The sequence below is a fragment of the Citrus clementina genome, unplaced genomic scaffold (genome assembly GCF_000493195.1).
Source record: "Citrus clementina cultivar Clemenules unplaced genomic scaffold, Citrus_clementina_v1.0 scaffold_8, whole genome shotgun sequence".
In the NCBI taxonomy this organism is placed as follows: Eukaryota; Viridiplantae; Streptophyta; class Magnoliopsida; order Sapindales; family Rutaceae; genus Citrus; species Citrus x clementina.
Window position 1 is genome coordinate 22,361,578 of NW_006262022.1, and position 27,215 is coordinate 22,388,792.

Below are 27,215 nucleotides of genomic sequence, written 5' to 3' on the forward strand. Positions count from 1 at the left end.
GAGATGAGGGTTAGGTTTATGCATATGCGTACCGTGTCGACTTGAAAAATATGTTTCGTTGACGCATGTACATGATTATTTTACGCACAGCAGTACTTATAAATAGATTGCTTGCTGGGCAAGCAAGAACTTGAACGGAACTTGAACAGTAGATGTTTTGGAAAACCCTCGCATAAAATAAATATCTTGCAGTGGTTGGGACCCCACTCACTCAAAACTATTTTGTTTTTCAAAAATATTATTTTTAAATATAATACTAGAATATTTTCATCTGTACTTTTCAGGTATTTAGCTTACAAATTTTTAACAAGTATACATATGTAATTTTTTTTTCCTTTTCTTTTATGAACTGTAACAAAAGCATAACATATGTAACACTTATTGCAATTGAAAAAGTATTAAAATCTTCAGATTTCAGATATTTTCGTTAATTATTAAAATCAAACGTTAAGGGAAAAAAAAAAAGCAGCTTCTTCAGGAGCACAACCTTGTTTCTCTAACAAGCAAGCAGCCTAAAATGCTTATTACAGGGGAATTTGTATCATAAAGTCTAAAGCAGGTAGCCCATCTCATTCTCATTTTCATAACATGGGGCAGCCGCGTATCATCATCATATTGGAAACCAAAAAATAATCAAATTTCTTAGCGGAATTCTAGTTTTCCCAACACGGTAATTGGAGGGTTGATTTCAAAACGAGTTGCCTTCCCCTCTGAGTGCAAATGCGGCAACAAGCTAATGTCAGTTTCATTGTCTGAATGTTCCCCTCTATCAATTCCAGTTTCTCCGTTGTCAGACGACTCGGCAACTGAATCTTCAGGATCATCTCTTCTCCAAATGACAGTATGGGTCCATGGGTATCCGGAAACTCTCTTTTCATCATCAACGGAACATTGAGCCTCCAATGCGGCCATGTTATCAGTGACGAGCAGAGCAGTAAATTCCACGGCCACACTTGCTCCAGATACATAGCGTCGATAACTAACTACATCTGAAATTCCGTTCCTTTTCCTAGAAGCAAGAACAATTAACTGGTCGCTTTCCATGTCTTTGTCTTCAAAAAATTGAGCAAATTTCGGATACTTTGCAACAAGCTGCTTACAGCAGAGAGAATATGAAAGGAAATATATATGTAAATAGATGGCCAATCAGGCAAGAGTAAACGTCATTATTCATTTAATCACTTACATTATCAAGCAGCCTTTGGATCTGTGTATCAGGAAAATTCACAATCGCATAATTAATTTTTTTGAAATATCTCGGCTGAGTACTTGGTGCTAACTTACGTTCACCTTTTGCAATGAGGCTTATTTGTTCGTACACTTGCTTGACTACTGCTTCAAATGGAACCTAACATAAGGAATAGAAACAAATGTTTCTTGTCATCAATTTGTCATACCAGTTTTAACATGGTTAGCATGTGCTCCCAACGCAAAAGAACGTCAGATACTGACCTGAATAGAACCAAGATAGTCAGCATTACTAAATAAAATTTATCGCAACTGCTTTTCCCATTTGGCCCACTCCTCTGCAAATGATCTTTTGGTGTAGTCCAATCTAAGCACAGATAGAATAGTAAATATGAAAATTTACGGTAAGGTGAAGGCCGAATGATTTTATGATGAGAAATATAAGAATCAAAGAGGCATGTGAAATTTGGTCATCAACCTTGCTTGTCTCACTCGTTCAAGCTCAAACAGTTTTAAACCCTCTACCAGAACAGACCTCACTTGATCAGGCATAGGACTCCTGCATATTCAAGCACTGCAGTGATCATTACCATAGCAACATTAAAAAATTAGAAGATTAATAACTTACAAAAAATTCATATTATAGATGATGCAACAGAAGAAAATTCGACTAGGGATTCAATAAATCTCTAGTGACATTGCAAAAACAACTGATAATTAAACTGTGTTTTCAACTTTGTCGAGGTCTAAGGGCCCCTTCCCCCTCATGGCAAAATCAATTTTTAAGAAAATCAAGGTACTAACTAAAATTTAGCACATTTGTTGGTAAATTTGTATGTTTAGGCCCCTTAAATTTGCAGTTAATATATTATGGCCCTTTCAAGTTTGATGTTTCTACACAACTGAAATCTTGGTTTCAACTGTGTGAAACTGTGAATTGTTGAAGAGTCAAAAGTAAAAGGGGGCTCACATGTTGGATTTATTTTGAGTATATTGAACCCGCATGCTTATTTCGACAACAACTGGTAAATTGAAGATGGAACAACTTGCATTTGTTTTTTTTTAAATTCGGTGCAAAATTGCAGTATTTTTGCCAACAACTTTTGTGACTTTAAGCAATGAAGCTCAACTATAAACATAGCTTCATTCAAAGAGCCATAGTCATCCCAAAACTTGAGAGAATTCTAAATTGAGAGTAACAATTTAATTATAGAATTGTTAAGAGAGTGAGTAATTAGAGAGTGTGTAATTGAGATGTTTTTCTTTTTAAGTGTGCGAGAGTACTGAGTGTATTTGGGTTCTGAAAAGTGAGGTTTCTTACTCAAATATTGTACTTCAATAATTGTTAGCAATACAATTATTTTCTCTTGCTCTCGTGAACGTAGACATATTGCCAAACCACGTTAAATTTTGTGTCCTTTATTTTTTCTTGTGATTATTTGGTGCGCTTGATTCCGCATTCCGCGCACAACATAAATGATGTATGAGGACTTAAAAGAACCAAATAGGGGGCCACAACATTATATTTCATCGAGCAATATCCTAAAAAATATCCTTACCTGTCTTTCTTTAGCAATGGCATTTTGACAACAGAACCGAAACCTCTATGAAGGAGGATCCTCAAATTGTGTACGATTCTGAAAATTGAAAGCATATAAGACCCTAGAAAAGATTTGCATAATCGACATTGTTCAGCTGGGAGCATAATCTACATACCATTCTGATCGTATGGTCATCATAAAATGCTAGCAGAACATACCCAGCAATTGCAGCGTCCTTCTCAAGGATTCCCCATATTCATTCATATAGCACTTAGAATATAGATTTTAAAGAAAATGCAAATCCAAATATTTGAAAAGGAAAGATATCTGGTTTACATTTCCAATTGACAAGGCAAAGATGAATATGTACCGGATGATTAACTCTCTGAAGCACACGAAACATGAAAACAGCTAATTCATCAAGAGAAAATAAATTTGAGTCCGTTCCTACACGTTCAATGGAACTCAAAGAAAATCATTTGATGGCAGAGGTATGAAGGTAGTAACCATGAAGTAATGCAGCAACTTTAAACCTAACCAAATTGCATTGACCACTGATGGTAACTTAAACACAGTAGAGAGGTATTTTAGAACGTCATTGTCTGTGATAAATTTTAAAGACGGTGACTATGCCTATCATAAATACACAGGTATCGTTTACTTTTTGAATTGGAGTGAAAATCTTAGGATTGGGAGTGTGTGTTGGATCATAAACTTGATCCAAGATGAATAAATCAAGCCCAACTCATGGAAGGTTCCATGAGTAGGTATGGTTGGTGAGGTTTGAATTATTTGTGTTAGGTGTGTTAGGTGTGGTTGGTGAAGTTGGTGAGTGGTAGGTTTTAATGGATGGTGAGGATTTGTTTATTAGTTGAATAAATGAATGGTTATGATTAGTTTGTTTCATGTATAAATACCCCCTCTCCCCTTTGGTTTAAACATCAAGTGAAGCAGCAAAATCTCTAAGGTGTAGAGAGTGAAAAATAAGAGTTGTAATTGGTGAGGAGTGTTGTTGAAGAAATAAAATAGTGTGTTTTTTATGTGTTTTAATTGTTAATCCTCCAACAAAGTGGTATCAGAGCTAGTGCTTGATGCTATATATAGTCATATAGCATATCAAATCGAAGATCTCGACGAGAGGAACGTGACGCCGCAAAATTCATCCCGATCTGAGACCGGACGCGCCCACACTTGCCGCCGGAAGTTTTCTGTCCTGAAGCTGAGTCGACTCACCGAGTTGAACCAAGCTGAGCCGAACTGAACCAAGCCGAGCCGAGCTGAACCGAATCAAGTCGAACCGAGCCAACTCGAGCTGAACCAATCCGGACCGAACCGAGACTACCAAGCCGGTGTTGACCGTTGACCAGCGTTGACCGTTGACCGAAAGTTGACTCAAGTCATTCCCAAGGTTTTTCGACGTGCCGGATCCATCTGTGCATTCAGAATCTCCAAATTCTCACTCAATTAGTGAGTTATGACAAACGGTGGTATGATGTCACTTCAAGTTCCACAATTAAAGGGAAGTAAGTTTGACAATTGGAGTATTAAAATGAAGGCTCTATTGGGCGCACATGACGTATGGGATGTCGTGGAGAAAGGCTTTATTGTGCCAGAAAATGAAGCCACTTTAACTGCGGCGCAGAAGGAGAATTTAAAAGACTTGAAAAAGAAAGAGAATAAAGTAAAGTATCTCATCTTTCAATCATTAGATAAAGATGCTTTTGAAAAGATTGCTGGTACAACCTCCTCAAAAGAAGCATGGGAGAAACTAGAGACCTCTTACAAAGGAGCGGAGCAAGTTAAGAAGGTTCGTCTCCAAACATTACGAGGAGAATTTGAGTCCTTACACATGAAGGCATCGGAGTCAATTTCTGACTACTTTACTCGAGTTGTGACCGTTTCCAATGAATTAAAAAGAAATGGCGAGGAGTTAAAAGAGGTAAGGATCATTGAAAAGATACTTCGATCAGTAGACTTGAAGTTTGATCATATTGTTGTGACAATTGAAGAAACAAGAGATCTGGAGGATATGACGATCGAGCAACTTCAAGGAAGGTTGTAAGCCTATGAAGAAAAACAAAAAAAAGAAGCAAGGAATCGAAGAACAACTTCTCAAGATGGAAGTCAATCCAAAGAAAAGAGAAGAAAGCTCCGACAACGAGAGAAGGCACTATGTCCGAGGTAGAGGTCGAGGACGAGGTAGAGGTCGTGGTCATGGACGAGGTTGGAATTTCAACAACAACAACTCCAATTATGCCAAAGGAGAAAGCTCAACCAGAGGACGAGGCAGAGGCAATTCAAGATCGAGGTATGACAAATCCCAAGTACAGTGCTATAATTGTCAAAAGTTTGGGCATTATGCTTCAGAATGCAGAGCTCCAAGCACCAGAATTGAAGAGAGAGTGAACTATGCTGAAGAGAAAAATGGTGAAGATGGCACACTTTTACTAGCACGCAATGACACAAGTGGAGGTCAAGAAAATACATGGTATCTTGACACATGTGCTAGCAATCATATGAGTGGAAACAGAAGCATGTTCGTGCAACTAAGTGAATTTGTGAATGGTAGTGTCACTTTTGGAGATGATTCAAAAGTACCAGTGAAGGGTAGAGGTAACATTCTTTTTCGTGCAAAAGATGGTAGCCACCAAATAATTTCGAATGTTTACTATGTGCCCAATATGAAAAGCAACATTCTTAGTTTAGGTCAACTTTTAGAAAAGGGCTATGATATTCACTTAAAAGATTATAGTCTTTTTCAAAGAGATGACAAAGGAAATCTAATTACAAAAGTGAGAATGTCAAAGAATAGAATGTTTCCTTTAAATATTCAAAATGATGTTGCAAAATGTCTCAAAGCCTGTCACAAAGATCAATCCTGGACTTGGCATCTTCGATATGGGCATCTCAACTTTGGAGGACTGGAGCTACTATCTAAGAAGAACATGGTGAAAGGCTTACCATACATCAATCACCCTGATCAACTTTGTGAAGGATGTTTACTTGGCAAGCAGTTCAGAAAGAGCTTTCCAAAGGAGTCAAACTCAAGAGCTCAGAAGCCACTCGAGCTCATTCATACTGATGTGTGCGGTCCATTCAAGCCAAACTCCCTTGGTAAAAGTAACTACTTCCTTCTTTTTATAGATGATTTTTCAAGAAAAACTTGGGTGTATTTTTTGAAGCAAAAATTAGAAGTCTTTGAAGCTTTCAAGAAGTTTAAAACTGCAGTTGAAAAAGAAAGTAGATACCAGATTAAAGCCATGAGATCTGATCGAGGTGGAGAGTTCACTTCCAAAGAATTTTTAGAGTTTTGTGAAGCAAATGGAATTCGACGCCCTTTGACAGTTCCAAGATCCCCCCAACAAAATGGTGTTGCAGAAAGGAAGAACAGAACCATCCTCGACATGGCAAGAAGCATGCTTAAGAGTAAGAGGCTACCTAAAGAATTTTGGGCTGAAGCAGTTGCATGTGCAATCTACTTATCCAATCGATCTCCAACAAGAAGCGTGTGGGGCAAGACGCCACAAGAAGCTTGGAGTGAAATAAAACCTGGCATCACCCATCTAAGAGTTTTCGAAAGCATTGCCCATGTACATGTACCAGACGAAAGTAGAGCCAAGCTGGATGACAAAAGTGAGCAGTTCATCTTCATCGGCTACGACAACAACTCCAAAGGATACAAGCTTTACAATCCAAACAACGGAAAGATCGTGATCAGTCGAGATGTAATTTTTGATGAAGAATGAGAATGGGATTTTGGCTCTGGTGTGGATGACTTCAACTTCTTTCCCATTGAAGAAGATGATCATACACAGATAAAACAAGTAGACGAACAACAAGAGCCTGCCACTCCACCTATCTCACCAGCACCAACCACATGCGGGAATTCACCGCCGTCTTTCTTAAATGAAAGAACAGAAGAACGTATAAGGAGTCTTCAAGATCTCTATGAGGTAACTGAGAGACATGATAATCTTACTCTCTTTTGCCTCTTTGCTGATTGTGAGCCAGTCAACTTCCAAGAAGCTGCACTAGATGAGAAGTGGAGAATTGCAATGGATGAAGAAATCAAAGCCATTGTGAAGAATGATACTTGGGAGCTTACTACTCTTCCAAAATGTCACAAGGCGATTGGTGTCAAATGGGTGTATAAAACAAAAAGAAATGCGAAGGGAGAAATTGAAAGGCACAAGGCAAGGCTAGTTGCAAAAGGCTATAGTCAAAAGGCTGGCATAGACTATGACGAGGTATTTGCTCCTGTAGCTCGACTTGAAACTATTAGACTTATTATTTCTTTGGCTGCTCAGAACAAGTGGAAGATTTTTCAAATGGATGTGAAGTCTGCTTTCTTGAATGGATTCCTTAAAGAAGAAGTTTACATCGAACAACCATTAGGTTATGTGGTGAAAGGACATGAAGACAAAGTTTTGAGATTGAAGAAAGCTCTTTACGGGTTAAAGCAAGCACCAAGGGCATGGAATAGCAGAATTGACAAGTATTTTCAAGAGAAAGGCTTCACCAAATGCCCATATGAGCATGCTCTCTACGTCAAAGAAAAGGATGGAGATATTTTGATTGTGTGCCTGTATGTGGATGATCTCATCTTCACTGGAAGTAATCCAAGCTTGTTTGAAGAGTTCAAGAGAGTAATGATCAAAGAGTTCGAGATGACTGACATCGGACTGATGGCATATTACCTCGGCATTGAAGTCAAGCAAAAGGAAAAAGGCATATTTATCTCCCAAGAAAGCTATGCAAAGGAGATTCTCAAGAAGTTCAAGATGAATGATTGTAAGCCTATAAGCACGCCAGTGGAATGCAGAGTCAAGTTATCCAAACATGATGAATGCGAAGATATAGATCCAACATTCTTTAAAAGTTTGGTTGGAAGCCTACGTTATTTGACATGCACAAGACCAGATATCCTTTATGCTGTTGGACTTGTGAGCCGATACATGGAGAATCCAAAGACCACCCATTTTAAAGCTGCAAAAAGAATCCTTCGCTACATCAAAGGTACAACTAATTTCGGCTTGCTATACTCATTTTCTAATGACTACAAGCTTGTTGGATATAGCGATAGCGATTGGGGAGGAGATGTAGATGATCGAAAGAGCACCACGGGATTTGTGTTCTTCATGGGAGATACTGCTTTCACATGGATGTCAAAGAAGTAACCAATTGTCACGCTATCCACCTGTGAAGCTGAATATGTAGCTGCCACATCAAGTGTTTGTCATGCAATTTGGCTCAGAAATTTGCTGAAGGAGTTGAGTTTGGTACAAGAAGAGCTAACCGAGATTTGTGTTGATAACAAATCAGCAATTGCCCTATCCAAGAATCCAGTCTTTCATGATCGAAGTAAACACATTGACACTCGCTATCATTTCATAAGAGAGTGTATTGCAAGAAAAGAAGTGCAAATCAAGTATGTAAAATCACAAGATCAAGCAGCTGATATCTTCACTAAGCCACTCAAGCAAGAAGACTTTGTAAGATTCAGAAGTTTGCTTGGTGTCACAGGATCAAGTTTAAGGGGAGGTGTTGGATCATAAACTTGATCCAAGATGAATAAATCAAGCCCAACTCATGGAAGGTTCCATGAGTAGGTATGGTTGGTGAGGTTTGAATTATTTGTGTTAGGTGTGTTAGGTGTGGTTGGTAAAGTTGGTGAGTGGTAGGTTTTAATGGATGGTGAGGATTTGTTTATTAGTTGAATAAATGAATGGTTATGATTAGTTTGTTTCATGTATAAATACCCCCTCTCCCCTTTGGTTTAAACATCAAGTGAAGCATCAAAATCTCTAAGGTGTAGAGAGTAAAAAATAAGAGTTGTAATTGGTGAGGAGTGTTGTTGAAGAAATAAAATAGTGTGTTTTTTGTGTGTTTTAATTGTTAATCATCCAACAGTGTGGAGTGGGAGTGTTTACTTGCACTGGAATGGAAATATGGAATGGAGATCAAAATCTAATTTATGTGTTTACTTTATCTTGAATTGAGAGTAAATAGTTTTAAATTATAATTTTATCCTTATGTAAAGAATTATAGTTTTTAATTACAAAGTTAATAAAAAATATATTTAATGAATAAACATTTATTTTATTATATTTGTAAATTTATAAGAATTATTAATATTCTTAATTATGAACATCACAATTTTTTTTTTAATTTTAATTATATAAATTAAAAATTATTGATAAGGGCAATATAAATGAAATATTTTTACTATTAACATAGTATGAAATTAATATTTTCTTAGAATAAGCTATTTATTAGTATTAATTATTAATATTAAATAAATATAATACTATTATTTTTAAATAAATATAATAATATTATATTTTCAAATAAAGATTGTATATAGTAATATTATTAATTCTCTATTAATATAATATTATTATTTTTAAGTAAATTAAACTTAGAATCAAACCCAATTATTATTTAGTTAAATATAATAATATTATTTAAATATTTATTAAATATAGTTATAGTAAATTTAATAAAAAGAAGGGTAAATATAAAATGAAACATTATTTTATTTTATATAATTATATTAAATTTATTAATGTAATATTATTTAGTACAAAATTAATATTTTCTTAGAATAAATTATTTATTATTATTAATTATTAATATTAAATAAATATAGTACTATTATTTTTAAAATAAATATAATAATATTATATTATTAAATAAAGATAGCATATATTTATTAATTCTCTATTAATATAATAATATTATTTTTAAGTAATTTTAACTTATAATCAATATAAATTATTATTTAGTTAAATATAATAATATTATTTAAATAAATATAATTATAAATTATTTTATTTTATTAAATTAAATTAAAAATGAAGGGTAGAAAAGGGAGAGGTGGGAGTGGAATCTCACTCCCACTCCCACTCCCCACTCCAAAAATAGGTGGGGCTTACGGAGTGGATTCTCAATACTTCTCTATTTTGTTGAAGTAAATACTGGAGTGGGAGGAATCCACACTCCTCACTTCCACTCCAAAAAGTAAACACTGCCACAGTTCTATTTCTCCATAGTCCTGATAGACAAACCAATTGTCCCAATAGATAAGGATCTTCTTATGAACTTAGCTCTATCGAGCTTTTAGATATTTTGTGCCACTTATTTCCTAAAGTGAAAGCTAAGATGAGAAGATGGAAAATTCTGCGTTATCCATAAAGGCTATATAGGCATAAAGCATTACATTAGCTAGCAAACTCTCGTACATGAGTCAAATATATTTTGATGTAAATGCTACCAATCAGAGGAAGATATTTTCCTAATTATAAAAGGTTCCCACTCATTGCTGTCAATAAAGAAGTCATCGGAGTCTGAATCATATGCAAGTAAAACCTCTCATAAAATGTACAAAATATGGATACTCGATACAGGAAAAAGTGATTTCTAAATGAATATTTCATTTGTATCTCCAATTGCATGATGAAAAATTAAAATTCTAATCGAATCTCAAAGCAAGGAATTTTATTAATTTAAGGATAGGTTTAGAGGGACACCGAAATTCTCAACCTTCAGAATCAGGTATAACGGGAATAGCAACGGCCCTAGTGTTGCGGCAAATTTGTGAGACCTGCATAAACAGACAAGGCAAAAAGGGACATGTATTTGACATCATTAGAAAAAAAACAACTGGATTTTTTCCATTCTATTCCACATGGAATCAATTGAAATACCTTTGTATGAATGGGAAATGGACAGTTCTAGATACACGGCCAAAAAATTCCAAGGAGAAAATAATTTTTTTTTAAAAACAATGATTTTTTTTTTTAATCTAGTGTCAAAATTTTTGCATGTAAAAATAAGGATGTTACCTTCCCCCAAGATTCTGCGTACTTGTCAGCAAGTAGTACAGAAAATTGGTTTCTTCTGCGCACACTAGTAACTCTGTCCCAGAATTCTCCTATAATATGTATGAACCCAAAAGAATTCATAATTTTAGTAGTACTAAGAACCCAAAAAGATCTTTAATCAATCAAAGACATAATGACTGTAGTAGAACTATGAACAGGCAGCGTACCTTCTCCAAGACCATCAGTTGCGAGGCTACCACTCAAACTATGAACCGGCCTACCATCTCCAAAACCGCCTGGAATGTTGAGTAATTCCTGGCAGAGAGAATGCTTACCAATAGCATGCATCCCTGAAATTGACTTGAAGATAGATCTCTAACATTTTGAAAAGTGACAAAAGAAAATTAAATAAATGGTGGGCAAACAAACGTTTGGTATAAGTTTTAGTATGAACAGACACTTCGATTTATTTTTCCAAATTTCACTTAGACCTCTGTAACAAGTTATTCAAGAAATCAGCAAAGTTTGCTTTCAAAAATTCTGAAATATAAAAGCTGCAGGTTTGTCTCAATATGGCAAATCTCAAGAGGCATAAGTCACTTCTTGTTTTTCGTAGTAACAACAAACTGCAGCTTAAATAGAGAAGCAGTTCCCCATTCACATCTTTGAATAATTCAATAAAGGATTGAAATGAATCATTAAAAAGGTACTTTGGTACGCTATCACATGGACGCATTTAACAATTTTAACAAAAGCTCTACCTGTAGGAAAGGAAACTATCAAACCCTCATCTTTCTGAACTGTATCATGGACTAGGGGCGGCAGGACGACCCTCTGCTTCGTCTCAAGATCATCCTCTTCGTTTCTGCCTCCTTTGCTAACTGCACCAACTGAAATGTAAAAAGAAAAATGAGCGAATCAGGTCCTGCAAAAGAATATTATTCAGCATTACCATTCATATAGCATCTTTAATTTCAAGCTGTGATCTTTGCTTTCCTGAAGAGGTACCCAATGTACTCATTTTCCTACAATGACAAAATAACATCAACTTTTCAGCAAAAATGCTAGAATGAAGTCCTCTATAAGATAGCACTGATTCGGTAGTGGCATCAATAAATTTTCGTATTAGAAAAAATATATATTTACAGAATTAATTCATCTTATGTGTATAGATCTATCCAATTAACAAATTTTATTAATCCAAACCGTGATATGCAAGCATCCGTACAAAGAGTGTGGATATATAGAATTTTACTATTAGTTTCTAAATGGGAGCAAGAGAGAGAGTTCAAAGTAAATATCTATATATATATATAGAGAGAGAGAGAGAGAGAGAGAGAGAGAGAGGTGATGATGATGAAGATTAGGGCTTGCTCTACCATGTTCAGTGAAAAAAATATGCAGTTCATTGAGATAATTTTTACACGGGAACTCACATATAGATAGTTCTGCTTGCAAAACACGAAAGAGCACTAAATTTGCATGGTAATTTGAAGCGAAGCCCCTTAGATTCATATTAAATCAAATTAACCACAGAATTTATCAAATCAATCAAAAAAGTCCTAAATTTTAAGGTGATGCCAATATACCTAACTGATGTAGTAGACTGTTTGTTACGTACTGACCAACATACAAGATCATATTTTTCATTCATTTACTCTCAATTAAAAACATTGCACAAGTTGTATCCTGATTGTCAAATTTGATATTAGTAATTATAGTTATCAAAGTCTTAATAAGTTCATTATTTAATAAATTTTTATGGGTAATATTAGCTATTTTATTATAAAAGTGAAATAGAAAAATCAATATTCCATTAATCATTTTAATAATCGTCACTGACGGTCAAGCATGAAGGGCTGTAGTGTAATCAGTAATGGAAGTAAGTATTCAAAAAATTATAGGACTTAATTAATTGATCGGGAAAGTTATGGCATCATTCATATTTTAGTCAAACTGTAGGGACTAGCTTATAAATCAAGCCCGAATTCGGCATACGCACATAACTCTTAAATCTCATCTAACTAGGGTTTATCGGTACTGGAAAACTCTGAATTTCAGTGAGTACAAGAGAGGAGTGCGCAATATACAACATGGTGCAGGATAGCAAGAGGAGTCGACCCAATATATTAGTCACCGGAACCCCGGGAACTGGTAAAACGACGACGTCGACTGCTCTAGCAGAGTCGACGCAACTCCGTCACATTAACATCGGAGAATTGGTCAGAGAAAAAAATTTACACGACGGCTGGGACGATGAGCTCGAATGCCACGTCATCAACGAAGACCTGGTATTTTAAAAAAAAAAATCTTGAGCTAAATCTCCTTGCTTTTTTGTTTGTTTTGAATTCAATAAATTATGTTTTAAATTTGTTAGTGTGCTTAATTTTCCATTCAATTACGGTGTATGTAATTTATCAAAAAATGAAAATTGATAGTTCCTGAATTCTGATTTTTTTTCATTCTTGGGTTATTTTTATTTATATCAAATTATTTTAATATTATAAATTTCATTGTGTAGAAATTAAATTTACTCTGGAAAAGCAGAATGAAAATTTAAAACTAAATTTTGGGCATGGGATTTGGGCTCCCTTTAGCATCGAGGTGTTGTTGCCATTGAGAAATGAAAGCTCTAAACGCAAAATAAAATTTTATAATGAAATGTATTTTTTAAATTTTATAAATATTGACAAAATAGCAAAGGTAAAAAGAATTTTTCATCAAACAATTATGCGGCAAAATCAGTTAGCTTTCAACCACAGTTGCAAGTGGTTACTAAACACTTTACAATTTTGGCTAGAGAGCAATACTGAATAGAGCCTTAAGCAAGTGGTTGTTTCTCAAATTCTAATAGGGGAATTTTAAACTGATCGCAATTGAATCTGCTTTATCATATGTATTTTGATTGATTGTTGAAGGAAGGGCATCATCCATCACTCGTTCTTGTGCGGATTTTGTAGGTGTGCGATGAACTAGAGGATATAATGGAACAAGGTGGAAATATTGTGGACTACCACGGATGCGACTTCTTTCCCGAACGGTGGTTTGATCGAGTGGTTGTACTTCAAACTGAAAATTCTGTGCTGTATGATCGCTTGACTAAGAGGTAGCTGATATTGGGTGTTTATGACTAGTTTATTTCAGTTATTTTTACTTAGTTACTCTTTCAAATTCTCAAGAAATGACTTTTTTGGCAGAGGTTACACTGGGGCAAAGCTCACAAACAATATAGAATGTGAAATTTTTCAAGTTCTGCTGGAGGAGGCGAAAGAAAGTTACCCAGAGGATATTGTTTTGGCATTGAAGAGTGATACAATTGAGGACATCACTAGAAATATTGCAACTTTGACAGATTGGGTCAGGAATTGGCAGCCCCGATCCTAGAGAGTTTAGTGGGTGGTGAACGTTAGCTGTTATACTTTCAAAATCAAGGAAAAGCACAACAGCTGCAAACATGCACTTCAACATCTATACAATCCTAATGTTTTACATTTGCTTGCATGTTCGTCTTTGGAATTTGATTTGTTAAGTTCTTGGTTGAATTCGTTTTTGTATATGTAGTTCTCTTGGAACTTCCCTTTGCTGTGGCCATGTAAGAAGCATCACAACTTAATGGGATTTTTTTTTTCCAATTATAATTTGGCTATTTCATGAAGTGAATAATGAGATTATATTATGTTGCAGACTTGCGGGATGATTTTATGTATGACTGGTTTTAATTTATAGTGAAAAAACAAGAACATGCTGTCATTTCCTCTTTTCAGGATTAGTCGGAAATCTTGATTAAAATTGTATGCTGAGGCCAAATCAAAAACACCTTGGTCCGTGAGTGTCATTCGGTTCATTTTCTGTAAATAATTTAAAAATTGAGGAATAATTAAGTAAAAAGACTGCACCCTTTTGTCAAGTGCACGGCCAGTTTATTGGGCGTACATATCACAATGAAAAAGAACTTTTTCACCAACTAAGAGAACAATATAAACCAATTCAGAACGGAGCTAAGAAAGAGGCTAAGAGAAAGTTAACCAAAAACGATCTGTCTCTAATTACATATTCTGGCAAAGCGAAACGTTGAGGTAAGCTACTGTCTCGCATACGCTTCAAATTGGTGCCTCTGTTCTGCTGTTTTATGTTAAAGTTCTCTATGAATCAAGTGGTTCGCAACTGGGTGCATTTGCTCCCCACATGTTCGATGAAATGACACAGATACACTCGCACTCAATTGAAATATGAAACTGCATTAGTGTGGGATTTGTAAGGGGTTTTGTTTTGTTTACTTCATATACTGGTGGCGACCTTGTTCTGTTTTGCTGGCTCAACATGTCAACATGTCCTCAATTTTTTTACGGGCAGTTCCTGTTGGAGCATATATCTGGATGCTGATGAGGATAATGATGCATAGAATGTAAACAATGTGCGTCTTAGGAATTTCCAAGGTTAGTTTTGTGAAATAAGAAGCTCAAATTAATACAAGAGTGGAAGAGGTATGTGAAATATTCGAAGTCATACCTGTGCAGGTAATATTTAATGATTATGTTTATTGATGAGACTTGGTGGTATTTGTTTTGTAAGGATTTCCAATGAATTGTTGCTATGTTCAAGAATGTTTGGTTTATCCTGATATGGGCTTAAGGTAGTACGGTGAGAGTGAGAATGAGCTGTGGGGTTTGAAACTTGATACTGAATCCAGTTGCATGAAGCTTAATATACCAGCAGAAAAACTGAGCTTGATATGTAATATGCTGCCCAAAACTGAACTAGTTTTTCTTGTTTATTCGGTTTTAATACTTGATGCTAAACTGTTGATAGAATATATTGCAAGTTGCAGTTGAATTAAAAAAAAAAACCTTGCTTTTTCGACATTTTTAATCAGGTTACCTGTCTCTTGTCAAGGCATCCAATGTCTTAATTCTTTGTTAAAAGCCTTTCTTCCCTCTGAATTATAGGCTGCTGAATCACTTTCTCCGTGTCTATTGGATCCAACGACAAAATACCTTCTAGCTGTGGTAAAAGAATGTTTATCAACAATTTGCTCTCAGCTAAACCCCCCTTGTTGAGATACTTTTCATCCCTAGAACCTTGCATACTTAAAACTGGAGACATCCTGAGACAAACAAGGATATTCTCCAGTGAGGATGTTGTTGAATATTCTAAAGTAAGTCATGACTCCAATCCTCTGCATTTCAATTCTGAATCTGCTAGAAATGCCGGCTTTGATGATCGACTTGTTCATGGGATGCTTGTTGCTTCAATGTTTCCTCAGATAATTTCCTCCCATTTTGTAAGTCCTACAGTTAGTTTCTCTTTTTTCTCTTCATTTCCATGTGTAGTATTATGGTTGCTGCTGATTTTATAGGACAGAAAGTGAAAAATTGATAGCGGCACCACACATCTGATTTTTGTTTTGTATGAAAGAGACAAGCATGAATGGAGAAAAACTAAAAATAAAAGGTTAGAAGTTTAATTCATTGCTCACTGCTAACCAATGCATATTTTCTGTGGTTGAAACTAGTAATTGAAAAAACATTATTGCATTGATGGGGAGCATATCAGATGATGTTGTTTTCTTGGAAGGCTTTACCTGATTGTGGGCTTTTCCTGATTACTGTTGTGTTTAGTAATTCCTTTTAACATATTTCGTTTTCATTTTTCTATTCCAAAGTCTGAGAAGCAATCCCTCCCCCAAAGGATACCTGACTTCTTAATTGCTCGGTAATTTGTAGCCCGGAGCTGTGTATGTTTCCCAAAGCTTGCATTTCAGGTTGCCTGTTTATATTGGAGATGAAGTTCTTGGTCAGTTACAAGCTGTTAATGTAAGAGAGATGAAGAAGAGATACCTGTAAGTTTGCAGCACTTAACGAAGTTTCTCATTTTGTTTGAATATTAGTACAGCCGGTTAATTGGGTTCTTGATTGTATGGTTTAGAGTAAAATTCTCAACAAAGTGCATTAAGAATGGTGAGCTTCTTGTTCTTGATGGTGAGGCAATGGCATTCCTACCAAGTCTAGCTATGGAGTAATGCAGTCTGTCTGATAGATGGCGTGCTTAGCTTCGTTTTCTTGGAGATGCTAACATACGTGCTTATTATTATTGTTGGACATGTTGAGTTCTAGTTTCTGATACAAACACAACCGTTGTCACCGAAAATAAGAAAGTGGCATGTACGGTATCTTCTTGTGTCCACTTATTTCAAATTGAAGCTAAACATCGGGTGTGTGTCACATTTCTGCAAACTACATGAAGTAACCCCCTTTTTTCCAATAACTTAGGTAGTATTTGTTTTTTTGTCTGAAGTCTGAATAGACCTGAATTAGTCTGAATTTTGAATAGATCTGAATGTCTTAATCTAAATAATATGTTTATTTTTTCGTCTGAATCTCGAAAAATAAGTATTAAGTTGTTTGTTTTTTTCAACTTGAAAAGCTGAAACTATGTACTTTTACATTTGTATCCTTATTAAATTTGAATGTCAAATAAATAATATATTAAATACCATAATATTTTAACATTTATAAGTAAAATTATATTCAAGTGAATACATAATTATTTTAAAATTTTAATATATAAAATACCATAAATTTCAAATTTTATGGTATATAATATAAGAAAGAAAAAATAAATATATTTTTATGTGGGGTAAATGTCTATGGATGAGTTTTGAAATAGACATGAAAAATAAATTATAAAACAGGGATATTTTTGGCATTAGCAAGTAATTGACTTAATTAAGATTTCTCCATTAAGTAAAAAATCAAAAAAATTGACTTATTTTATTAAGTTAAAATTATCTAAAAAATCTCATTAAATTATAAAAACAAACACCTCTAATTAACTTAATTAATTAAGTACAATTATTTTAAATCATTAAGTTAAAAAACAAACGTCACCTTAGCCCAAGCGACCATGAAAGGACTGTTTATGATTGTTCTTAAAGAAAGAGACAACGTTAAGATAAATCATAAAGCTGTTGTTGTACTAGCTCTACTGATTACTATATGCAGGGATGCGACGAGCGGACAATAATGGATGATGTATAATCCATTGATCCCACCATACTTTCTTATCCAACTTTTGATCAGCGCACGATCCATTAATTTCACTTCATTTCAAGCAGCAAAATCGCTAAACTGGCAACAGTGCAAATCTGATAAAACAGCAAAAGAAATTGTTGTTCAGGAAGCACAAAGAGAAATCTCTCCGCTGCAAAGCAATTCAGCACAAAATACTTTGGGTCAATGTCATTGCAATGTACGTATCTTCAAGCCTCCATGAAAGAGCGTAGAAAAGTTCTCCACAGAAACATTCATCATAAATTATTCCTCTCAGACTAATCTACACAATTTCTTCAGGAACAAAATCTCATTTTCATCATCATTTATCCTCATCATCGGCAATTTCTCTACCAAGGAGCATCAAAATCTTGTGACTATGGGCATATATAATATAAGTCTACATCACTATGCACCCGGATCAGGTGGAAAAGGGAAAAAAGGAATAGAAAAACTTAATAAAATTCCAGTGTGCCCGAGATAGTAAATGGAGGATTTATTTCAATAAGGGTGGCCTTGCCCTCTGAATGCAATTGTGGTAACATGTTTGCCTCCTTAGGAATAACTCCCACTCCAGTCCATATGGTGACATGGGGCCACTGATTTTTAGAAACTATCTTTTCGTCATCAACAGAACCAAGATGAGCCTCGAATGCAGCCATTTTGTCAGTGAAGAGCAAAGAAGTCAATTCCACAGGAACATTTCGATTGACGTATGGTCCATAACTAGCTACAGCTGTAACACCGTGACTTCTCTTGTGAGCAAGAGTAACATGGGCCTTCTTCAGGTTACGCTCCAAGTCCTCTTTGAAAAAGAGATCAATGGTCGGATCTTTGCCAGCCAACTGCTTAAAACAGGTGAAAGAAGAAAGGGTCAAAAGGTGGGGCGAAAACAAATATCCCTTGAATATACCAACGTAAACAACTGCAGCCTCCCAAATCTTTAGTTAAGGGCCTGGTCCATGTTTATTATCCCCTTAAAGTACCATAAGAGATGCATTCATTTCTAGTTAAAATGTCACGACTTTAAGATGCCTTAAGTCTGCGATGATCATAACTCTTTGCAACATAAAATTGCAGACAAACAATATGACAAGGCATGTCAGCATCAGCAGAACCCTGATAACAGAGTAGCAGACCTTAGCACAATTGGTAAGGTCATGTTAAGAGAAAATGTCATTACCTAGGTCATCTGCCAGATATTTCACATTTGGAGACTTTTAACAGACTCTCATGCTAGAGTAATTGGGAAAAAAAAAAATTACATGCATTTTTATTTTCCTAATGGGCATAACCATTAACTTACTTCTACAAGGAGACTTTGGATCTCTGTAACAGGCAAACTAACAGCAGCAAAAACAATGGTTCCAAAGTTCCTCTTCTCAGTACTTGGTGCCTTATATTCACCCTTGGCAATAAGCTTTAGTTGTTCCAACACTTGCTTGGCAGCAGACTCAAATGGAACCTGGGAAATAGCAAGTATGAAATAGTAAGTAACAAGGGAAAAAAAAAGGTAATAAATGTCATCGATATTTATAGATAGATAGATAGATAGATAGATAGATAGATATAGACATACGTACATATATGTGTGTGTCTGTGTTTTTAAATTGAGTTGTATCCTATTGAGGGATCCCGCGCTGCATTTTAGTTTTTCTGAAGTGTGAGATTCTAAATAGAGCCATCGCTTTTCCATTTTAAAATCTGCTCATGATAAGATCTGCTCATGATAAGGCTCACCATGTGCAGATTTTAAAATGAAAAAGCAATGGCTCTAACTACAGTCCCACACTTTAAAAAAAATAAAATAAAATAAGGTGTGGGATCCCTTAATAGAACACAACTCAACACACACACACATGTATACCATGTACAGATTTTAAGAGCCATTGGATTCAATGGGATCTCACACTTTAATTAAAGTACGGGATCCCCTAATAGAACACAACTCTATATATTACTGATTAATTTTGACATGTTTCTATTTAAACCCATTTTATTTAAAAAAGATAGTCTCACAAATCCAATGGCTCCAATTGGGATCTCGCACATTAGTTAAAGTGCAGGATCCCTTAACTGATCACAACTGTATTTATATTATTGATTAATTTTGACACGTTTCTATTTGAACCCATTATATTTACAAAAGATAGAAATAAAAATTTTGACCTGAATAGATTGAAGATAGTCAGCATTGCCAAATAAAGTCTCTCGCATCTGCTTTTCCCATTTAGCCCACTCCTGTGCATATGATCCTTTGGTGGATTCCAATCTAAGCACAGAATAAAAGTAATTATGGAAGCACTAAAAATGGCATTTAAAAGTAGACTGGAAAACCGAAAGGTTAAATGAGAAACTATGTTGAAATAAATTAAAGGAATCACAACTTATTACAATTATTGGGTTTGTCTGCTAAGTTTGCTCAAAGGAATAATGCTTGAGAATATTTGTTGCGTTTATCTACAAAGTTTACTCAGGAATATTACTCAAGAATAGAAATTTTCTGATTTCTTTTTGCATATAACAAAATCATGAAATAAAACATAAGGAAACAATATTTGAGATATATCACTATACTAAATAATTTTTTACTTGTAGCATTGTAAGAAACTGTGGACTAAACAAATCTTAATAGCCCAAATCCCCCACTCCCTTCCATTAAAAAGCAAAAGTAGATACAACGAACAATAAAACCGACACTGGTTTCTTATTTTTATTAAGAGTTGGAATTCTAGAATGCAACTAGGAGGAGACATAATAGACACTTCCAAGAAGTCATAGCAACATATAACTTGTCACAACATGGCTTAAACAGCTCATAACAGGAAAAATTGAAGCAAACCCAGCCACTCCAGTTAAACATGTAAGCAACAGATGCAGACTTCTTGAAACAATTCGTAACCAAGATTGTTATTTAAATGTAATTAATGAACACCAAAAGCACTAAGCTGATCGGTATGTGCAGGCTAGAAACAACTCTTATCTCGGGCAAACAGTGTTCCTATACAAAATCTTCTTCCAAGATGAACAAAATGAAGATGACAAACTTGTTTACATTACCCAACAGATTACTGTGTAATATTTTTATGATGAGAAACATAAGAATTAATCACATTTATTTCAAGTTTGATTATTACCTTCCATGTTTGCTTGTGTGAAGCTTGTACAAGCTTATACCCTCCTCCAGAACAGACCTCACATGATCAGGCAGAGGACTCCTGCATATTCAAGGACCATGGTGATCACTGCCATAAATGCAAGCCAAAACTAGAAGATAAAAGAATTGCATAACATTCATTATGTGAGTCCACTTCTGTACAGATCTGGTTTCAAATTTTGCTTTAGGGACTCATGTCTTCAAGTTTATGTAAGAGATTTCAATATTTATGTTTGAGATTTCAAGTCCACATCCTTACAAATCTGTACATTATCCAATCCCTTCCTTATAAATCTCTCCTCTACAAGGGGTATAAGGAAACAGAAAACATGCAGAGATCGATGACAAGGTGAACAAAGAAAAGTCTACAGACTTGACACGACCAAATTGCTGAAGATAGGGCCACGGTAGCAAAGAGGAAAGAATGAGTCAATTACACAGTGATAATGTAGAAACAAACAATGGAGTCTATGATGTATGAGGACATAAAAGAGAAATGAAGTAAAAAATGAGCATCACTATGGAATATCAACAGGCATACAAACTCTTGCAGAAACTTATAAACTGATATGTCAACACACTTATCGGTTTGATGATTTTCACACAGACCCATAATCATAATTACACTGAATTTTATTATTTTATCCAACCAATTATGTATTGGCTCATCAATTTGTAAAGAAAAAGTTTGTATAAGAGTTGTATCCTTATCATTACTGGTATCAAAATTTTTAAAAAGTGAAGAAAAAAGCAGCCAGACTTTATGTTTCAGCAGGTATCTTAGGAGAGAGATCCTCACCTATCATCTTTCAACAACGGCATTTTGATGAGAGAACCGAAACGTTCAACTAATTCACCATCGAATTCTTTACGGCTCTGAAAATTGAAAGCATAAGCCCAGGCATTCCTTCTCATACAGGCATGTTAACATTATACTTCTGGAAGAAATAAACACCATACCTTGCCCTCATAAAGGTGATAAAACATTAGCAGAACATAACCAGCATTAGGAGAGTTCTTGTCAAGATTCCCCTGGATTCAAATGGCATTAGAAGTAGAGCTCATAAGATAAAAATCTGTGTAAACGTTTGAAATTAATAACAGAAAAATAAATAAATACCGGATGATTAACTCTTTCAAGCACACGGAACATAAAAACAGCTAATGCATCGAGAGAAAATGGATTGGACTCAGTCCCTGCAGAGATATGAACTACGAAATTAATAGGTGAAATCCTGAAAATGAAACATCAACAGTCAACACCACTTTAAACCTTAAACAAATTGCATTAACCATTTGATAGTAGCTTATACACAGAGTAGGAGCATTTTGGAACTTCGGTGCTTTAGTAGAAAATTAATGGAAGTCTGCCATAAAAGAACAATTCTACATGCCTCAAGTTGTGCAGTGAACAGGTAATCGTAAGTTTTACTGCAAGTAGCAACAACACCGCCAAGTGTTAAAATAGAGAACAAATGAAGATAAGTATAATATATTCTTCCCCACCTAAACCCCATTCCCACTTCTTTGGACATTTTGGTTGCAGGTGTTTTTATCCAGAGAGCACTATGGAGTACCCCATACCTTCCAATCACAATGATTTACGCTGCACTTCTTTCTAAAGTTCCATCCTCTTAGAAGACCTCTCATAAAACAAATTATAGACAGAAAAAAATGAAGATCAACTAATAGGGTTTGACCTAAGACTTCAATGAACATCTTATGAGCCAACAAGGGAAAACATGTCTGTGATGAATATTTTAATTGAATCTTCAGTTATGGCCCGTTGTAATTTGAATAATTAGTTTAGAGGGTCAGCAATCTTGACCATAATGGAAGAAAAAGCACAAGTTTATGAATATGTCATCATTAACAAAATTATAAAAGGAAAAGCAAAACAACCTCCAGAATCAGGAACAACAGGAACTGCAGAGGCTCTGGTGCGACGGCACATGTCCTCAATCTGCACAAGCGCTTAAGGGTCATCACGAGTCATATTTGACATGCTTATAGAACATTCGTTGAAAACGGCAGAAAAAATAAAATTCTTCTGCAACTTCTCCATAACTATGTTGCAATGAGTCATGGATCAACAGTCAAAAGTTAAAAGTCACCAAGTAAGTTAACATCCCAACCAGCCATGCAACCAACAGACATCAGACCATTATCCATCATCTCCTCAATTCCAAATATTCTGTAAAAACTCTCAAAATTGCAATGATTCCAATAGAAATTTCCATTATTGATAAAAGAGGAACTAAAAATTAACATTTTGTTCACCAACATTAGATTGCATTGTCAGATCTATTCGAGGGGAAAAAAATTCCTTTCAGAGTGGTATATTTTTTTCTGTTAACAAATTCAGATTATGACTCCTCTTGATTATTGATTAGTATTTCTAATGCATTTGATGGTTTCTATGATGTCTATACACATATGTGTTTGAAGATTGCCATTTCATGAGTGGGCTAATCCGAAATTTCTCATTGATGATTTTGAGAAATTTCCTGTTAGCCTTTATCAAGGCATGTGTTAAATGCTAAAGCTTTCAAGAGGAGGATTAATTTTTACAACAGATAACATACTTCAATCAATTAAAAATGAAAAAAATAATCAATTGCCATATTCCAATAACAGCAATTATGCCTACAATCTCTTAATTGAGTTAGTGGACGTTTTCTCCTTTAAGTCAAGATTGTGGATATATGTAGGTAGGAATTTATTATCAGATCAATCAACAAATAATAATAAAGAACCATTGTTTTGTTGGACTAATCACCCTCAAGGTAATTGAATAAAAGGTCAATCTCCTTGAAACAGTGAATCCATCTCTCTTATTCTATTTGCATGAATTAGGATACGATGTAACATGCATGCAAAGAAATTGGAAGGACTCCCGCTAAATTAGAAACCTTTTTCTGATTTCACCATGATTTTCATCAGAAGTTGGTGAGAAAACATTTTTTTATTATTGTCTCCTTTTTGGGGCAAATCAACATCACCTGTCTCCAGACTTCTTCATTTGGTGCATTCTTGTCTGCAAGCATTACAGAATATGGTTTTCTCCTGCGCTCATCAGCAACCTTCTGCCAGTATTTTCCTGTTAATATTTACAAATAGATTATTTTACGATTATAGTAAAGGAAAAGCCCTACAAAATTTTTAACAAATCCAGTCACATAATTATTGAATTAAATCTGCAGAAAATATTCAGTTCCAATAACCACCCTAATCCTCCACATCACTGCACCATTTTCTGCACAATTTATTATACCTTTTGTAAGGTCCCCCATCAAAGTATGGATGGGCCTATTATCTCCAAGACCTCCTGGTGCATTTAGTAACTCCTTGCAAAGTGCTGACTTAGCACAACCAGGTATTCCTGAAAGTGAAAATTAACCAATATCAAGACATAGCTTGAAGTTCCACAATGTTGAAAAGAGATAACAAAACATTCAAGTTCAAAGCAACTAAGTTGTAGATGGACAGAAAAACTTGTTGGACAAGTATTTACATGATTAATTTTTCTGTTTCCCAAATTTTGCTATGATTTTTTTCTTTAAAAAAAAAAAACGAAACAAAATACTATTATTGAAATGAAAGGAAAAATGATGCAGATATCAAGGGCAACAAAATACATCCCCATGTAGGTTACCAACCGAAAATACGGAACAAAATCTGAATGTTTATACCCCAGACAGTTCAACAATCCCAAAATTTATGAAAAATGAATAAAACATAATTAACCCATAGAACTGCCTTGAAAAACATTAGAGACAATGTAGAAAGAGAAGTAAACAATATATTTTTATATTTTTATCGAACATGTTACAAAATCAACAAATTTTGCCTTAAAACTCCCAGAATATCAAGCAGTAGCATTTTTTCCACCAAGTATGAGCCTGAATTGCAAACCTTCAAGGGCATCCAATCGGTCTGGTATCATAAAAGATTCAAATACAACAAAATCTTTCCATAAGCTTTGCATTTTCATATATCAGGCTTATTCAAGTTTGTAGTTTAACTCCCCGAATTTATTTTGAGTAGCTGTGTTTCCCTCACAAACACCCTGTTTATTTGATCATCAAAGCAATGCAGCGAATTGATAGCTACTCCCCAAGACTCAACAAACCTAAGCCAATAACCTCATTCCTCCAATCCACAGAATTTTTACAAGCTATTACGTATGATGTACTACTTAAATTGAAAACCATAATCACTAAAAAAGTTTACTATGCTCAAATTGACACCACTTAATTTGCAGAAATTCCTACCAGGAAAGAAAACTATCAAACCCTCATCTTTCTGAACTTCATCCTTCGCTTGTCTAGGGCTTGATGGTGGTGCCTCCCGCTCAGTCTCAAGATCACCCTCTTCATCCCTGCCCCCTTCAATAACAGCCAGGAATTCTTCAACCCTCACTAAGTTTCCAGCAGATCCTATCAGAACCTGATTCTCCGGACTGCGTCTAGCATACTGTTCAAGGAAGGGCTCAGCTTCAGTAAGGTATACAGATGATGACAACTGCTTGTTTCCGTACTTCCTCCGTATGTACACGGCCCTAAAAATAAGCATTTACAACAAAACAATCTAGTTCAACAAGAGAACACTAAAAAGCAGAAAGGAACAAACAGTTAGCAAAATAATTATTTTAAAATTACCATTCATCTAGCATCTTGCTAAGTTGTCTTTGCTTTACTGCAGAAGTGCCCCAAATATTCATTTGCCTATAATGCCGAAGTACGCTTTTCAGTAAAAATGCTAGGATTGAAATCTCATGCACAAATAACACAGATATAAGATCAAATGCACGGCCATCACATCAGTTAAGAATACCAAAATGCTCTTGAAAAGTAGTGATATTAACTTCATGACAACTATGACCATCACTGGGATATTTAAATGTCACAATATATCACTTATTAGCAGTTGATTTCATAATAAAATATCATATAACTAAGACTGAATGATCAAAAACCACCACTACCAGACAGCAGAAGCAGTATAGTGCATTTAAAGCTGCCTCAACAGTAACATAATTGATGTCTTTGGTTAATGTCGAAGATATTGTCAACTTTCCCATCATGAAGCTTCCTATTCTGTTGTGGCGGATTTAATTTATCGTATCTCTATGATTCCGTAATTACAGTTCTTAATTGTGTAGATTGTTGGCCCTAGAATTATGTATAAATTAGGTACTATCCTAAATTGGATGTATATTCTTTTATATTTTTTCAGTGTAAAGTATTATTACAATTCACCACAGTTTATATAAACTTCTAAGGGGAGGTTGATTTGGCCGCATCACATTATTTTTTAGCAATTAGGAGATCTAAAAGTAAACCCATCCAGAGAAAGCTACATGTCTTCCAGTTAAGGAAACACTAGATGTTCTTTAATATTTTTGCACCCCTTCCAGATTAATAGAGCCCTTATTTATGAGAAACCAGATTAAAAGTTTAAACAATGTTGATTCTCTTGATTCAGAAATAACATAACACGCATGTGTGTGCCAGGTCTAAAGAAGCAAATAGATCCTATAAGCCAAGTAGAAAGACCATATCAGCAACATAACTCTGTTCAATTATCCATTCTCACCCAAAAGAAACGGCCACAATAATGTACATACATAATGCAAATTTCATTCTTGAATTGCTTTTCAGGTTTCCAACACAGCTTATATTTACAATGCATCCATACCTCAGGTAGTAGGCCTTGTAGGCAGAAGGACCATCCTTGAAAAGAGTTGACAAGCCATTTCGGATGAGAAATGTTCTCAACTGTGGACAAGAGTAGACAAAGAAACATGAGAGCTAAAAATTCTTTGGCCAACCAAAAGAAAATAAATTTCTGGAAAAGTATAATAGATACAAACACATCAGAAATGTAATATTCATTTTCACAACCCAATAGCTATTCATTATCCTTTTCAAGAATTTTTTTACAAAGGAAGCTGAGCCCTTTGCAATTCATCTTTGATCCATATGTTTCCACATGATTTTTTTTGTTGGGGGGGGGGGGGGGGGGGTGGGTGTGGTTAAAAAAAAAAAAATGGGATTTTGTTGATCATCTTTGGCCCACACCCCCCCAAAGGAACTGAACCAATTTGAATGGGTGTGGTGCCCACCCTTAAACAGCATGCATAAACTTAAATGTTGGACTATTGGGAGTAAAGGGCGGAAAACTTTTCCCAAAGGTATGGAATTTCAAAAATACTCTAAAAACATTTCGTTAGGTACGGGATACCCTTCTTTATATTCAAAACGCTACACAAAAAAAAAAATGGTTTTTATTTGAAAAAAACTCATTGCCGCGACTTTGTTAAGGAAAGAAGTAAAAATGCACCCCTCCCTTGCTAATGGTGAGATATATCTAAATGATTAGAAAAATTATTGCGGCACGTTTCACCCTGAAACATTTGAAAAACGAACATTTGCCACTGCTCCTTCTTCTTCTT

The 27,215-nt window shown here is 35.0% G+C and overlaps 3 protein-coding genes and 1 pseudogene across 9 annotated transcripts in view; 2 read left to right on the plus strand and 2 right to left on the minus strand.

The window, feature by feature from the left end:
• Positions 1-642: 642 nt before the first annotated feature.
• On the minus strand, positions 643-11,573 carry LOC112096478 (annotated as a pseudogene).
• A 1,000-nt stretch (positions 11,574-12,573) lies between these two features.
• Positions 12,574-14,240, plus strand: LOC18034990 (adenylate kinase isoenzyme 6 homolog). The gene is made up of 3 exons (XM_006424575.2): positions 12,574-12,843; positions 13,513-13,658; positions 13,750-14,240. Exons 1-3 carry the CDS (start codon positions 12,646-12,648, stop codon positions 13,934-13,936), a joined length of 531 nt encoding a protein of 176 aa, XP_006424638.1. The 5' UTR covers positions 12,574-12,645; the 3' UTR covers positions 13,937-14,240.
• Positions 14,241-14,335: 95 nt separating this feature from the next.
• On the plus strand, positions 14,336-16,817 carry LOC18035525 ((R)-specific enoyl-CoA hydratase). Of its 4 annotated transcripts, XM_024178647.1 has the most exons (5): positions 14,336-14,628; positions 14,906-14,988; positions 15,499-15,833; positions 16,276-16,391; positions 16,478-16,817. In XM_024178647.1, exons 3-5 carry the CDS (start codon positions 15,567-15,569, stop codon positions 16,569-16,571), a joined length of 477 nt encoding a protein of 158 aa, XP_024034415.1. In that variant the 5' UTR covers positions 14,336-14,628; positions 14,906-14,988; positions 15,499-15,566; the 3' UTR covers positions 16,572-16,817. The 4 variants fall into 4 exon arrangements, with proteins under 4 accessions (XP_024034415.1, XP_024034423.1, XP_024034419.1 ...); XM_024178655.1 differs by lacking the exon at positions 14,906-14,988; XM_024178651.1 differs by lacking the exon at positions 14,336-14,628 and having other exon boundaries at positions 14,638-14,988.
• Positions 16,818-17,497: 680 nt separating this feature from the next.
• Positions 17,498-27,215, minus strand: part of LOC18033604 (tRNA ligase 1) — a 20,733-nt gene continuing 11,015 nt past the window's right edge. For all 4 annotated transcript variants that reach the window (XM_024178802.1, XM_024178801.1, XM_006424578.2 and 1 more), the window contains 13 exons: positions 26,459-26,538; positions 25,420-25,485; positions 25,033-25,319; positions 24,033-24,140; positions 23,761-23,858; positions 22,661-22,721; positions 21,879-21,955; positions 21,719-21,790; positions 21,558-21,634; positions 20,739-20,819; positions 19,771-19,873; positions 18,908-19,066; positions 17,498-18,446 (listed from right to left, as the gene is read on the minus strand). In XM_024178802.1, coding sequence (XP_024034570.1) covers positions 18,057-18,446; positions 18,908-19,066; positions 19,771-19,873; positions 20,739-20,819; positions 21,558-21,634; positions 21,719-21,790; positions 21,879-21,955; positions 22,661-22,721; positions 23,761-23,858; positions 24,033-24,140; positions 25,033-25,319; positions 25,420-25,485; positions 26,459-26,538 — 1,659 coding nt within the window. In that variant the 3' untranslated portion in view covers positions 17,498-18,056. The remainder of the gene's footprint in view (positions 18,447-18,907; positions 19,067-19,770; positions 19,874-20,738; positions 20,820-21,557; positions 21,635-21,718; positions 21,791-21,878; positions 21,956-22,660; positions 22,722-23,760; positions 23,859-24,032; positions 24,141-25,032; positions 25,320-25,419; positions 25,486-26,458; positions 26,539-27,215) is intronic.